This window comes from Bos javanicus, chromosome 7 (genome assembly GCF_032452875.1).
Source record: "Bos javanicus breed banteng chromosome 7, ARS-OSU_banteng_1.0, whole genome shotgun sequence".
Taxonomy (NCBI): Eukaryota; Metazoa; Chordata; class Mammalia; order Artiodactyla; family Bovidae; genus Bos; species Bos javanicus.
In genome coordinates this window covers 108,500,086-108,515,191 of record NC_083874.1, presented here as the reverse complement: position 1 = coordinate 108,515,191, position 15,106 = coordinate 108,500,086, and the positions used below count along the sequence as shown (strand labels likewise).

General features: G+C 43.1%; 1 protein-coding gene across 3 annotated transcripts in view; it reads right to left on the bottom strand.

Moving 5' to 3' along the window:
- Positions 1-15,106, bottom strand: part of MAN2A1 (mannosidase alpha class 2A member 1) — a 213,384-nt gene that overhangs the window by 23,698 nt on the left and 174,580 nt on the right. For all 3 annotated transcript variants that reach the window (XM_061424531.1, XM_061424532.1, XM_061424533.1), the window contains exons 17-19: positions 8,105-8,238; positions 5,209-5,350; positions 2,446-2,579 (exon numbers count right to left, since the gene is read on the bottom strand). In XM_061424531.1, the coding sequence (XP_061280515.1) occupies positions 2,446-2,579; positions 5,209-5,350; positions 8,105-8,238 (410 nt within the window). The remainder of the gene's footprint in view (positions 1-2,445; positions 2,580-5,208; positions 5,351-8,104; positions 8,239-15,106) is intronic.

Sequence of the window (15,106 nt, the reverse complement as noted above, 5' to 3'; positions counted from 1 at the left end):
AAATATTGACATGTAAAGTGAATATTAAAACCTTTTTCCTAAAAGATTCTAAATACGGAGAGAATTGTTTGCCTTAATTAGCTGCTGCCATTTCACTAAACCAACCAGTATTTTATTTATAAAATGCCGACCGCAGGCCAGGAGGCCGGGCGGGGGCACATGCAGACGAAGCAGACACGTCCCTGGAATCCAGGGGGGACGGAGCGCTCACAGGGTGACCGGCAGCGAGCAGTGACTGCGGTAAGGACAGCGGGGCAGCATGCTCTCCTAGCTCAGGCACTGCAGCTCTTGTGTGCTCGTGCATGCAACACACACTGGGTGTCTGCTGTGCCAGGAACCATCCTAGAAGCAGACGGAGATGCGACTCTTAAGCCCACAGGAGGAGAAGGACAATGACCACACAACCACACACACAGGAAACGTGCATGATTCTGAGGGCGGTTCGAATCTGGTCAAACCGAAGAAGCTGCTGAAGGAGACTCAGATCTGAACACCTGATTACGAAGAATCGCTGGGTAGAGACTGAAAGGCGTGTGCAAAGGTGCGGGGAAGGCCGGGCGCACAGGAAGCGCTGAGGCCTGCGGGAACAGGAAGAACACGCATCAGTAGAGAAGGCGGGACAGGCAGGGCCGCGAGCACGGGGCTCCGAGAGCCACGGTCGGGAGCAACGCGAAGGTAGAGCCGGGAAGCAGGGCACGGTGGGACAGACTCGGCTTCAAAAACAAAGCTGCTGCTCACTGGGTTCAGAGCAGAGCAGAAAGAAGACGGCAGGGTGGGTGCGCATAGCCTACCTCCAGAAAACACAAGATGCTAGTTAAAATTAGAGTTGTCAAAGCAATCAAGTTTGTAGATTTGAAATATTTAGGCAGCGATACAGCCTAAGTGAAGGTGAAGACTGCTGTGCAAAGAGAGCAGGTGTGGGAGAACGTCCACCAGGGATGACCCTCAGCGGTCTGGGCTGCATGGAAAGCAGTGCTGGTTATCAGAGAGGGGGCACTTGGAAGGGGGTGATCAGGACCGTGGTTCTGAGTGTGTCAGGCTTGAGATGCCCTTAGAAACGCACAAAGAAATGCCAGGAAGCAACCAGATGGGTGAGTCTCAAGGCGAGAGGTGAAACTGAAGCTGAGGGTTTTTATCTGTCAGTTCCAGCTGATGCGGAGGAATAACACACAAAGTGAGGAAACGGGAAGGCCCGGGGCTGAGCCTCGAGGGCTCTAATATTTAAAGCTGAATACAGAGCTATCGGAGAGACAGAAAGAACCGTCCCAGAGGCCGGAGGAAAACCAGGTACGCAGGGCCCACGGGAGCCTTGGCTTGGCAGTGTTTCAGGACCTGACAACGGTCAGTGTCACATGCTGCTGCGCGAGGAGGTAAGATGACGACCGACCACACCCGCTGGGGCGAGCGGCCCCGGAGCCGAAGAGCCGAAGCCCGCCTGGAGCACAGCGGCACGAGGGGAGAGGGCCCCAACGCAGCCGGCAGCCCGGCCTCAGCGCGGAGGGGCCGGTGCAGGGAGACGCGGATGAGAGGCTGAGCGTCAGCTGCGTGTGGGTTTGTGTTTAACAGAAGAAAACAAATGGTGCTTACAAGCCAGCAGAAAGGCTGTAGGGGCAGGGCCGGGAGGATGACTAACGAAGGGTCCCGGGGAGGGCGACGGGTCGGCTCCAGGACAGCGGAGGACCGGAGGACCGGCCGAGGAGGAGAGGAGGCCAGCACAGGGAGAGGGAGGCGGGGAGCAGACGCCCGGGGTCCAGGACCGGGAGCCCTAGAGCTGCTCCATCTGCAAGGCGGACGGGAGGCCACCGGCTGCACAGAGCAGAGAGGTCTGACGTTGGCGCAGAGAGCCAGAGAACAGAGCCAGGAGGAGGGCCGCGTCCAGGGCCCTTGAGGTGGGGGCCTGCAGTCTGCGGGGGTTCTGGGGGGAACTGGTGCTGCCTTCTCAAGGAGTATGTTGTCAGGTGAGTTCATGCCCAACAGCGTCTTTGCCAGACTCTCTGCACAGAGCGCTGGACTTTCGCTTTGAGAAACGAAAACTGAACAAGAAAGCAGACAAGTAACCCGCTTTCAGTGGACGCGCCTAAGACCAGCACGAGTGCGCTGAAGCTTCAGATACATTTTACTGATCAAACTTAATCTCCTAAGTATATGACTAAGGTCTATTCTTTAAACTGAACTCTTGCTTCTGTCCAAGTAATTTCAGGAAATTTTATCCAAACTGATTGCTTAACATTATTTTATATCTACATAATAAGCAAAACAAAAATTAAAATGCCTAAATATGAATCTTACACGATACACATAACTGAAGTTCTCTTTCTTGTGAATATAGGCTAAGTCTAATACAAAGACATCTCAATATCAGAAAATGCAAAAAATAAAGTATAAGGTCACATTTCTGGATGGCAAAGAACAGTCAACATTGCAACATGAGAGCTTCTTTCCTACCATATTCACGACACTTCTCTTTTCTAGTAGTATTCGAAACAAATTAGCTGTAATCTTGTTATCATGGACACCTTGCTCAAGGCCACGATTATCATCTTGCATGAGTCTTCGATCCATGATAACTTCAATCTGACCTAGCAAACAAGGAAACAAACAGGCCAGGGTTATTCACTGAGAATCTCACAAATACAAAGCAGAGTCTAGACGTACACTTCCCCTCCAGTCGGGGAAGCCACGGGGTTCCTTTCGACAACAGCTCAGAGCATTTAGCATAAATTCACAAAACAGGATTGTATTTCTTCTTGTCTTCATCAGCATTTTGTAAAATCTGATAAGAAATTTAAATGGGATAGAAATGATCAAAATGAAAGTAAAACTTAAAAATATTGATCAAAAGAGTAAAGGCCTCCAAATTTTTAGCAACAGCATTTGGAACTGAAAAATGTTTATGAGGTTCATTAAGAAATATATATATTACACATGGAGTAATAAGAAAAATACAGAAGGACAGATCTAAAAAGGATCTGAAGTAACATTTTAGGTTACTTGACGTGTGGAGATTCTCTGAAGCCTGAGGATTTGGGGACACCCACTGTGTAAATGCTTCCCTCTCTGATACTGTATTAGTGATTTCCCAGTGGTCTTTTCTCCTTTAGCTCAAAAAGTTGTTATATTTGGTTCCTCTATTTGCTATGTAGTAATTCTATAACTCCTCTAGTTTAGGCTATAACCCTAATAGTTAGGTTATGAAATTACAAACTAAAAGAAAATCACCAGAGACATATTTATATGTCTAAGATTATACAAAAAAACCAAAAAACCATTAAAGTTATACTACCTTAAATATATTGGAGAAGGAAATGGCAATCCACTCCAGTGTTCTTGCCTGGAGAACTCAATGAGCAGAGGAGCCTGGTGGGCTACAGTCCATGAGATCACAAAGAGTCGGACACGACTAAGTAACACACACACACACTTAAATATATATATTCACCTACCCATCCATTAATATTTGCTATTGTACTGAGCCATCACTTGGAGTAAAAGGAAAATCTACAGACTGTGTTAGTAACTATTATGCTCACACAGGTAAACCAAATGCGGCTCCTGCCTTGCAGTCTGGGTAGCCAGCACGTACAGTTACCATGGGGGTTAGAGTCCTGTTGTCACTTTCCCCACACCTTGTAAGACAGCGGTCTAGAAGGTGCTCCTCAGGCCCTGGCGCTAACTGTCCCCATGCTTGTCTCGGTCTAGAAGGTGCTCCTCAGGCCCTGGGGCTAACTGTCCCCATGCTTGTCTCGGTCTAGAAGGTGCTCCTTAGGCCCTGGCACTAACTGTCCCCATGCTTGTCTCGAGTTCTATCACTTCACATCCAAAGCAGTCTATCAACCTCTCGGTCCTTTCTAAGTCTTCTCCCTGACTTCAAATATTAGCCCACACACTATGTGACACATAGTAGGCTCCTCGCCTATACTCAAATTGCTTTTATGTGTGGAGTTATGCAAACTCGAGGGTGCCTGGGCATCTATCGCAGGGTCTTTACCAGAGAAGTGAGACAACTGTTAGATGCATGACCGCTTGAAGCCTAAGGCCCAGTCCCCTATGCTGCAAGCCACTTCAGTCGTGTCCGACCCTGTGAGACCCCAGCGTGGAGCCCAAATTGGGGAATTTTAGGCAGGGTTTAAAAATGGGTAGCTCAGGAGTCGTATCTGACACCAACAGGTTTTACATTCTGATTATTAAAAAATCATGTCAACATTTACAGAATGGGCGACTTCCTGTAAAATTCCAGATGGGCTTTTTGTGAAAAGCTGCAGACGGTGACAACGCGGGGCCAGTTCCCCACGGCAACAAGGTCTGTACAAGGGGGTGTGCTCTGCAACTCACCCAAATCTCAGCACTCCCTACTGCATCCCCGAGGTGAGGCCATTTTTATTTTTATAACTGCATTCATGTCTTGGTGACATGATCTCAGGATTTTGTGTAATGAAGGCCACAAAGAAAAATGATGGACAGTCAAGTTTTCTGTGTAAGGACGTACAGAATGTATGCATATGCCCAGCATGAAATGACTACGCCAGGCAACTACTCTCACTTATTACCTGCCCAGCTCCGTAACACACTTGTCTTAGCAACTCTTAGTATGTAAGCAAAGAGGAGCAACTGACATGTAAATAATTAAAAACAGGTATTATGAAGGACAAGTCTCCCAGTAGAAAGCTTCCCAGACAACAACCAGCGTCTGCCATCTCTCTCCTCCCCCCGTCTCGGTCCGTCTGGCGTCTATGCAGTCGTGTCTGCCGCCTCTTTATCGCCATGTCCGTATCATCTCTGCTCCCTTTTTCCTTTCAGGCGGCAGCATCCTAGGAGGATGTGACTCAGAAAAGGACCTAAGTTTGAACTGCAACTTTCCCCTTTGGCAACCCTGGCTAATTTATTAATATCTAAACTTCAAATTATCTAAATTTAGTTTAGTCAGAGTCTGAATTTCCATATCCATTCAGTCACAACAATGACAGAATTTTGCAAACAACGGGCTACTGGGAAAAGTATATTACCTTTAAAATCATCAGTTTTGTGAACTTTTGGGTTTGTTTTCATGTGAAGATTGAGGAAATTTATTATTTTATGTCAGTCTCACAAAGCTCAAAATTAACAGTCTGGTTCTAAAAAGAAAAAAGCTTGTGACTGAGGAAGGTAACCAACACACGACTAACAGAGAGTGAGACTAGTGAGAGCAATGAGCATCTACAGAATACACACCACTCTTCAGACTCGAAACACCCAAAGACTGAGCTGAGAGCAGAGTCAAGCGGCGCTCGGAGTCCTGAATGTACGCCATCGTAGTCATGGGGTAGACGTTCGCCTGGAGAGGCAATTTGCTCATCGTCACTCTAGGCTGAATCTGCAAGACCAAACAACTATCGTTAAGAAAATCCAGTGATATTTACAAACGTACTTAAAAACATTACTATTGACTGCAGATGGCTTTTTTCCCAAATAGAAAAAGGTACAGCACCTTTCTTGTCCAACAGAACAGCTAACTTAGAAATTAAAACATTCTTCAAGATGAAGAAAAATCATGAGCGTCTTAGAAAATGTTTAAGTGAGAAAGGTAGAACTTATCTAGATTTTTTTAAAATAGGCATTACTATTTAAATTCAGAATAAAAATCCTTAACAAAAGTCTTCTAGCTCTCCATATTTGCATAAAACAAGTTATAAAGGTATTAAGTATTCATTTCTCATCTAAATCTAACATACTGGCTTTGTAATGAATGCAAAGCTTAATAGCTCCATATCCCCTTTCAAGAAATGTCTCTCATAATTCTTGAATCAGTTTTAATAAATACCACACATCTCGCCACCATATCCTCTAACATACTCTGTTGTAATAATCAAATGCATTTTTATATTTAAAAACTATTCAATGCTTGCTCTTCTTGTTTAGTTTCAATGTAGACAGTTCCAAATTCCAATTTTTCTTGGTTTACTATCTGAATGCATGAAATACAACTCTACCTTTAGTTTTTGAGAGAGACTGATAATGAACTAAGCTGGTTGGGTCAAGGAGACTCACTCAAACCTCAGGAAGAGATGTCAAACAGAGACTCTATTATCGGAAATCTTACTCACACCACATAAAAATGTCATGTCTTCTTTTAAACTCATGAAACTTTAACATGGAACTCAGAACAGGAGAAGTACAATGTAAGCACAATAGTTAACACCTACTGAGTGTCCATGAACACCGGGCACAGTACTGGGTATTTCACAAATAACATCTTAATCTTCACCAGTCATTCAATTTACTGGTTCTCAATAGAGTGCCCCCAAATTCATGTTCACTCAGAACCTGTGAATGTGATTTTATTTTGAAATGCGGCCTCTGCAGAGATAACCAAGTTACACTGGGTTGGGGTGGGTGATAATCTAAAGAACGATATCCTCACAAGAAACGGGGAATTTGGACATAGAGACACGCAGGGACACGAGGAGACCGCATGAGAGCAGAGGCAGGAGCCGCAGCCACGTGTTCGCAACACACGGCGTGCCAAGCACTGCCAGCGACCCCCAGGAGCCAGAAGAGGGAAGGCCACCCTTTCCTAGAGCTGATTGAGGGAGGGGCCTAGCTACACCTTCCTTCTGGCTTCTGAAGTCCAAAACTGTGAGGGAATACATTTTTGTTGTTTTAAGTCACCCAGTTTGTGTCAGTTTGTATCGCAGCCCTAGGAAATTAACAACCTGGTAGGGGGAAAAAAAAAAAAACAACCCTGTAAAATGTTTTTTAAAAAGGAAGGCACGAAAGCTAGCTAGTACGAAATCGCCAATCCTGATCTTTCTACTCCAACTGAGTTTATACTGAAAAAAAAGACCTCTAAAACTGTCGCAACTGTGTAGCTGTTACGCTCCCCATCTGTGGGTCTAGACTTCTAGTTTGGCCCAAGCAACTATTATTTTCAAAGCATAAGAAATGGCCTATTCTAAAAAAGAAGCAACATTTAGCTTACAGTCTGAAAAATAATGTTTTCCTATTTATTAATGTGCTCTATCTTTATAAAGAAAATTCACATTTTCATTTGTACTAAGTTTTTTCATTCATGTATACACCCACATATACAAATTATTGCTTCTGTAGGACTTAGAAAAGCCTTTCTTTTGTACACAAGGAAAATGAATCACCATAAAGCCAGGGCTTCATCTGAAAGCCAAACAGATGTAGTAGAATTAACATGTTAATTTAAAATGCATGCTGCAATTTTTATGCTTTGCAAAGGTTTAAATTTAACTTTTGCAGGAAATTGTAGAAGAGAAAATTATCACAATCCTTTCCACTCATTCCAGTTGAAAATCAGAGTAATAGCATTTGTGAAATTATTTCTATTCGTAGTCAGAAATTTCTAAAATGCTAATGTCTCAGAGACATGCTCATGTTTTTAATAGTATTATTTCAAATATATATTGTTACACACATATACTTTGCATATAGATTTAGGTAGCAATCAAAAGTGCTCTAGTAAATTAGAGAAATGAAAATCTGAAAAAAATTTTACCAATTTTCCCATTACTATTTCAAACTATTTCACAAACACTTTGATTAAATACAGCTATTCACATTTCTAAACAGATAGATGTTTTTATCTGTATGTCTGTGTCTACGTACACATATATGTATGTGTATAAATGTACACACACACATACATCAGTAGAGAAGGATTTCCTGGAATTGAAAAGAGCCCATTGTTAAAGCATACGTTTAAAAACATATGTGGAACAAACTAAATACGGATAGACCAATTCCTTATGAGGAAATAAAAGGTATACTCTATCAATCCCTAATTAATATTAATATTTCCTTCTACTAGAAAAATTCATATGTATCAAGGTATTTAACATGCATAGTGGTCCCCAGATTTTCCTTTGAAAAAACAAATCCTTACACATAGATGTTTTACAAAATAATCTTGCAAATATTTTTTTCTATCCTTGAAAACCTGGTTAGATACAGAACCTAAAAGTGTCTGTTAAAATTCAGTTTTATTTTAGAAATTTGCAACCTTAAGTATATTTTTTCAAAGGATCCAAAATTAACTTGCCTGTTATCATATATAAAAGGTACATACTAAAACCATCATTTAAACATTTTAATGGAAAATTACCTGGTATCCATTTAGGTCAGTATAAAATCTGTTTTGGCTGTTGATGCTGGAAGAAATTCTCATTGCAATCTCATAGTTATGCTCTTTTCGGATGTCTACAATATTGGAAATCTCCACAGACTGTCCTTCTACTCCTAAATTCAAAACAATATTTACATTAAGATGTTGGGAAAGAATGAGGGCAGGGTGCCAGAGGATGAGACGGTTGGATAACATCACCGACTCAATGAACGTGAGTTTGAGCGAACTCCAGGAGACAGTGAAGGACAGGGAATCCTGGCGCGCTGCAGTCCACGGGGCTGCAAAGAGTCAGACGCGTCTTAGTAACTGAACAATACATTAATCAAAGTAACTGCCCCCTTTTCTTAAATATACTATACAGAACTCCTTCCAAAGTTACATGCATTCCCCTGTTTCCGACTTTCTATCTTTACCATCCCTCATACACTGAACGGTGTCACAATTCATCTTTTTTTAAAGTCAGACCATAGAAAACATTTATTCAGATCATATATAACTCAACAGAAGGATTAAGAGGCTGGAATGAGATAAATGTACATGAAATGAAACATGCAAATGATTCTGCAGGAAGTCACAGATGGGAAAGAGGACACTGAAGGACAGGAGGTCAGCCCACTACAGGCTCATCTGCCACTCAGCTGAGCTGCCATCCCCAGCAGAGCCATTCAGGGCTACTTCTTCACCAGGCTCTCTCCACACACTGGAAATTATGAGCAGTGAAATTTACACTCTGTTGGTTCAAGAGACAGTATATTACTGTCCATGATCTCTCTCCAGGAAAAGAGACAGGAGATCCAGCGAGATGATTTATGGCTGAAAATGATACTACCGTATTAGTATTTGTGGAGTATAATCTGGAGAGCTCCGCAGAACTTCAGTCAATTTTAATTGAGTCTGGTATCTTTTAGGATCCCTTGTTATGGAGCGATTCATTTTTCCCTTTGCTATATAAAGCAGAAAGAGGAGAGCTTCAAAAAGTCCCAGATGTAGGACATTTTTATTTTTATTTTGGATAAGCCTAAAGTATTTACTAATTTCTATCTGTCATGCTACCCTAAGTATATCTTCAGGTCTGTGGTGAACCCTTGGGTCTATTTCAGAGCTGGAGAGGAGTTATAAATAAATGGAACACTTAATACAGTTAAGTGGGTAGAAAAGATATCACAGGATCTTCTAAGAAAGACAGCAATTAAGAAAGTGGTCAAAGAAGAAAGACTGGCCACATACAGCTGAAGCTTTCTGAGGCTCCTGGAGCCCAAGACATTTTCCCACATCTGTGACTAGTGACTCAGCTCTCCCCTTCCTCACACACAACCTGTCACCCCGCTGATAACCAGCACCTCTTTAGACACAGGGGGCTGTCTACAGAAACACAATTCAGTTCAGTTCAGTCGCTCAGTCGTGTCTGACTCTTCGCGACCCCATGAATTGCAGCACGCCAGGCCTCCCTGTCCATCTCCAACTCCTGGAGTTCACTCAAACTCACGTCCATAGAGTTGGTGATGCCATCCAGCCATCTCATCCTCTGTCGTCCCCTTCTCCTCCTGCCCTCAATCCCTCCCAGCATCAGACTCTTTTCCAATGAGTCAACTCTTCGCATGAGGTGGCCAAAGTACTGGAGTTTCAGCTTTAGCATCACACAGGGAGGGGAGAAATAAAGTGAGGAAGACTTTTTTCCAGGAGCTAAGAAGAAACCCCAGAGTTTATAGAAGGTGACAGCAAGCAGAAAGGAAGTTTGAATATGTAGGACTTGTAGAAAAAACATAAATGCAGCTGGCTTAAGCATTATAGGTTTATGTGAAAAATACACTGGAAATTGTACACAATAATAACATGGTAACAGTACTGAACGGGCCACAGCTTCCATTAATATAGTATTCAGAATGCTCACAGAGATTCTCTTCTGGTAGATGGTGCTCTTCTGATTGACCAACCTCACCAGAGCCAGCCTCACTGTCTCACCATGACGAGTATATCTTCACGGGTGGAGGAAGGAAATACCATTTCCCCCCTGCTTTATAGGCTCCCTAAGCGGCACTAGTGGTAAAGAACCCACCTGCCATCGCAGGAGACATAAGGGGTACAGGCTCGATCTCTAGGTCGGGAAGATCCCCTGGAGGAGGAAATGGCTGCTCACTCCAGTATTTCTGCCTGGGAAATGCCATGGACAGAGGAGCCTGGCGGGCTACAGTCCATGGGGTTGCAGAGAGACAGACGTGACTAAAGTGACCTAGCACACACACAGCCACAGTGTGAACCACTAGCCTCTACTGGTTAAATGATACATATACCTGCATACATTTTCTTCTGAGGATTACCAGAAAAACCTACCAACACAGCTGATGGAGACTTCGCTGCCACCAGGAACTGGGGTGGGGGCAAGCGAACACACACACTGGTAAAGGAACAACAGGAGCTTCTCTGAACTAGGAAATGCATGACTTGTAAAGTAAACTTTCCCTCCAGTATACTTACAGTAACCAGATTATTTTTCTACAACCAAATGAATTATATAAAAAATTTAATAGACAAGTATTCACAAATGAACCAAAGAAGCCCCAAACCCAAAATGTAGCACTAGGGATGCTCGAGTTAACAGGGCGTTAGGAAAAACGGCAGACAGCAAGTGACTCGCGTTACTGCAAGTGTCTGTAGGGTTTTCAGTACTGCTTTCTGTTTTTCCTCTCTAGATGGAACATTCTCTCAGGGGCCAACAAAACACATGGAATGAAGTGGTCTTCATAAAGCAGGGTGTCATGCATCTCCGGAAAACACTGACCAAAAAAAATGCTCTGAGAAAAAAATTAATAATTTCTCACTACCTCGAGCAATGATAAATTATTTCTATTGAGAAAATTATCTTTCTCAAGCTCAGTACTATTATGCTCCGATCCTATTGGGGCAACAAATGCTTAAAGCTCCTTTAAAAGGAGCCTCCACGCCCATTCGCACCTCAATAAGACATTAATTTAAATTCTGTGCCAGGACAGAGTTTTAAAATAAAGTCAAACTTAATATACTTATTATGAACAAACCAAATAAATGAGACCTGTAATGGTAACAAAAGCAAGAAGGCATCCCTGAGTTCTCAAAGAAAAATTATTATTTTTCAAAGAAGAAAATGTTTGGAGGAGAAAGAGGACTAAAATGGGTGGGAATGGGTGAATCTAATTCAGATGACCATTACATCTACCACTGCGGGCAGGAATCCCTTAGAAGAAATGGAGTGGCCCTCATACTCAACAAAAGACTCCAAAATGCAATACTTCGGTGCAATCTCAAAAACGACAGAATCATCTCAGTTCTTTTCCAAGGAAGACCATTCAACATCACAGTAATCCAAGTCTATGACCCAACCACTAATGTCGAAGAAGCAGAAGTTAAAACGGTTCTATGAAAACCAGTAAGACCCTTAGAAATAGCACCAAAAAAAGATGTTCTTTTCATCATAGAGGACTGAAAAGCAAAAGTATGAAGTCAGAGAAATTGGGAGTAACAGGCAAATTTGACCTTGGGCTAAAAAATGAAGCAGGGCAAAGGCTAATAGAGTTTAAGCAAGAGAACGCTCTGGTCATAGCAAGCATCTTCTTCCAACAAAACACTAGAGATGACTATACACAAGGACATCACCAGATGGTCAATACTGAAATCAGATTGATTATGTTCCTTGCAGCCAAGATGGAGAAGCTCTATACAGTCAGCAAAACAAGAGCAGGAGCTGACTGTGGCTCAGATCACCAGCTCCTTATTGCCAAATTCAGACTTCACTAGAAGAAAGTACGGAACACCAGTAGATCATTCAGTTATGACCTGAATCAAACCCCTTATGATTAATAGAGTAGAAGCGACAAATAGACTCAAGGGATTAGATCTGACAGGCAGCACCTGAAGAACTGTGGACGAAGCTTTCTAACAGTGTACAGGAGGTGGTGACCAAAACCACTCCCAAGAAAAAGAAATGCAACAAGGCAAAATAGTTGTCTGAGGAGGTGTTACAAATAGCTGAGAAAAGAAGAGAAGTGAAAGGAAAAGGAGAAAAGGAAAAATATACCCATCTGAATGCAGAGTTCCAAAGAACAGCAAGGAGAGATAAGAAAGCCTTCCTCAGTGATCAGTGCAAAGAAATAGAGGAAAACAACAGAACAGGAAAGACTAGAAATATCCTCAAGAAAATTAGAGATACCAAGGGAACATTTCATGCAAGATGGGCACAATGAAGGACAGAAACGATAAGGACCTATCTGAAGCAGAAGAGATTAAGAAGACTGGCAAGAATACACAGAAGAACTGTATAAAACAAAAGGCCTTAATGACCCAGATAATCACGATGGTGTGATCACTCACCTAGAGCCAGATATCCTGTGGTGTGAAGTCAAGTGGGCCTTAGGAAGAATTACTACAAACAAAGCTACTGGAAGTGATGGAATTCCAGCTGAGTTATTTCAAATTCTAAAAGATGATGCTGTTAAAGTGCTGCACTCAATAGGCAAACAAATTTGGAAAACTCAGCAGTGGCCACAGTACTGGAAAAGGCCAGTTTTCATTCCAATCCCAAAGAAAGGCAATGCCAAAGAATGCTCATACTACTGCATAATTGTGCTTATTTCATATGCTAGCAAGGTAATGTTCAAAATCCTTCAAGCTAGGCTTCAACAGTATGTGAACTGAGAACTTCCAGATGTTCAAGCTGCATTTAGAAAAGGGAGAGGAACCGGAGATCAAATTGCCAGTTATCTGTTGGATCATCGAAAAAGCAAGAGAATTCCAGAAAAACATCTATTTCTGCTTTACGGACTATGCCAAAGCCTTTGACTGTGTGGATCACAATAAACTGTGGAAAATTCTGAAAGAGATGGGAATACCAGACCACCCGACCTGCCTCTTGAGAAACCTATATGCAGGTCAGGAAGCAACAGTTAGAAGTGGACATGGAACAACAGACTGGTTCCAAATAGGAAAAGGAGTATGTCAAGGCTGTATATTGTCACCCTGCTTGTTTAACTTATACGCAGAGTACATCATGAGAAATGCTAGGCTGGATGAAGCACAAGCTGGAATCAAGATTGCTGGGAGAAATATCAATAACCTCAGATATGCAGATGACACCACCCTTATGGCAGAAAGTGAAGAGGAACTAAAAAGCCTCTTGATGAAAGTGAAAGAGGAGAGTGAAAAAGTTGGCTTAAAGCTCAACATTCAGAAAACTAAGATCATGGCATCTGGTCCCATCACTTCATGGCAAATAGATGGGAAAACAATGGAAACAGTGATAAGACTTTTATTTCTCAGGCTCCGAAATCACTGAAAATGGTGACTGCAGCCATGAAATTAAAAGATGCTTGCTTTTTGGAAGAAAAGCTATGAAAAACCTAGTTCAGTTCAGTTCAGTCGCTCAGTCATGTCCAACTCTTTATGACCCCATGAACTGCAGCACGCCAGGCCTCCCTGTCCATCACCAACTCCCAGAGTTTACCCAAACTCATGTCCATTGAGTCGGTGATGCCATTCAACCATCTCATCCTCTGTCGTCCCCTTCTCCTCTTGCCCTCAATCTTTCCCAGCATCAGGGTCTTTTCAAATCAGTCAGCTCTTCGCATCAGGTGGCCAAAGTACTGGAGTTTCAGCTTCAGCATCAGTCCCTCCAATGAACACCCAGGACTGATCTCCTTTAGGATGGACTGGTTGGATCTCCTTGCAATCTAGACAGCATATTAAGAAGCAGAGACATCACTTTGCCTACAAAGGTCCATCTAGTCAAAGCTATGGTTTTTCCAGTGGTCATGTATGCATGTGAGAGTTGGACTATAAGGAAGACTGAAAGCTGAAGAATTGATGCTTTCTAACTGTGGTGTTGGAGAAAACTCTTGAGAGTCCCCTGGACAGCAAGGAGATGAAACCAGTCCATCCTAATGGAAATTAACCTTGAATATTCATTGGTAGGACTGACATTGAAGCTATAATACTCTGGCCACCTGACAGGAAGAGCCAGCTCACTGGAAAAGACCTATTCTTGCGAAAGATGGAGGGCAGAAGGGCACGACCGAGGATGAGATGGTCAGATGGCATCATCGACTCACTGGACACGAGCTTGAGGAAACTCCAGGAGACAGTGAAGGACAGGGAGGCCTGGTGTGCTGCAGTCCATGGGGTCGCAAAGAGCTGGACACGACTGAGCGACTGAACATTTCCTACTCTGTGTCAAGAGTCTGAAGATGTGCCTGTCCCAACGATGCTCACTGGACTGAGGGGAAAAGTCCCCAGGAAGCAGGGGTACAAGCCCATTGGTCCGAGTGACCTGCTGCCCCTTTGGAGGATGTGGCAGCAAAAGGTACTTTTACTAAAATGGTTCTACCTGAGCAACGGCTCTAGATGGCCAGGGGTTTTAAAGGCCCTCTAGTTTTAGCTCAATCCTGGGAAAGAAAATGCCTCTGACTTTACAAAAGTAATCCACAGGGAAGTGAGAGTTGGTGTGAGGACATTCCAGGTTTCAACAGAGAACTAAGCGCCCTTTAGCTATTAATAGCACCTCATATTCTGTGCTCTTGCAGAAGAGAGGATGGAGATTCTTTATCCTTATTAATACACGCAATGCAAAGTAAAATTCAGCCAGTTCACAGGTGGAAAGCTGTAGCACAGAAGCCAAAGGAGTCTTTCACAACCCTGGGGCTCTTTCATTTCTCCTCCCTACAGCCTGTGAGCATCTCACAGACACAGACTGTCCTACACACACCTTCACACTTCAGTTTTTAGCCATGTTTTGGGCACATGCTCAGGGCTGAATGACTGTTAGCCAGAAAGAATGAAGATGTGAGAGGCTGTCCCTTACCATGCAGCAGTTGGCTGGCAGGGGAGAGAGCAGACGGGCTATAGATAAGGCTCACATGGAAAGAGGAGGAGGAAATCCTTTCGTTTTGAGCAAACACACTCCTATGACAATCTCAGCCCCCTGTGTAAAGGGACCATGTCTTATCTATCTTTATG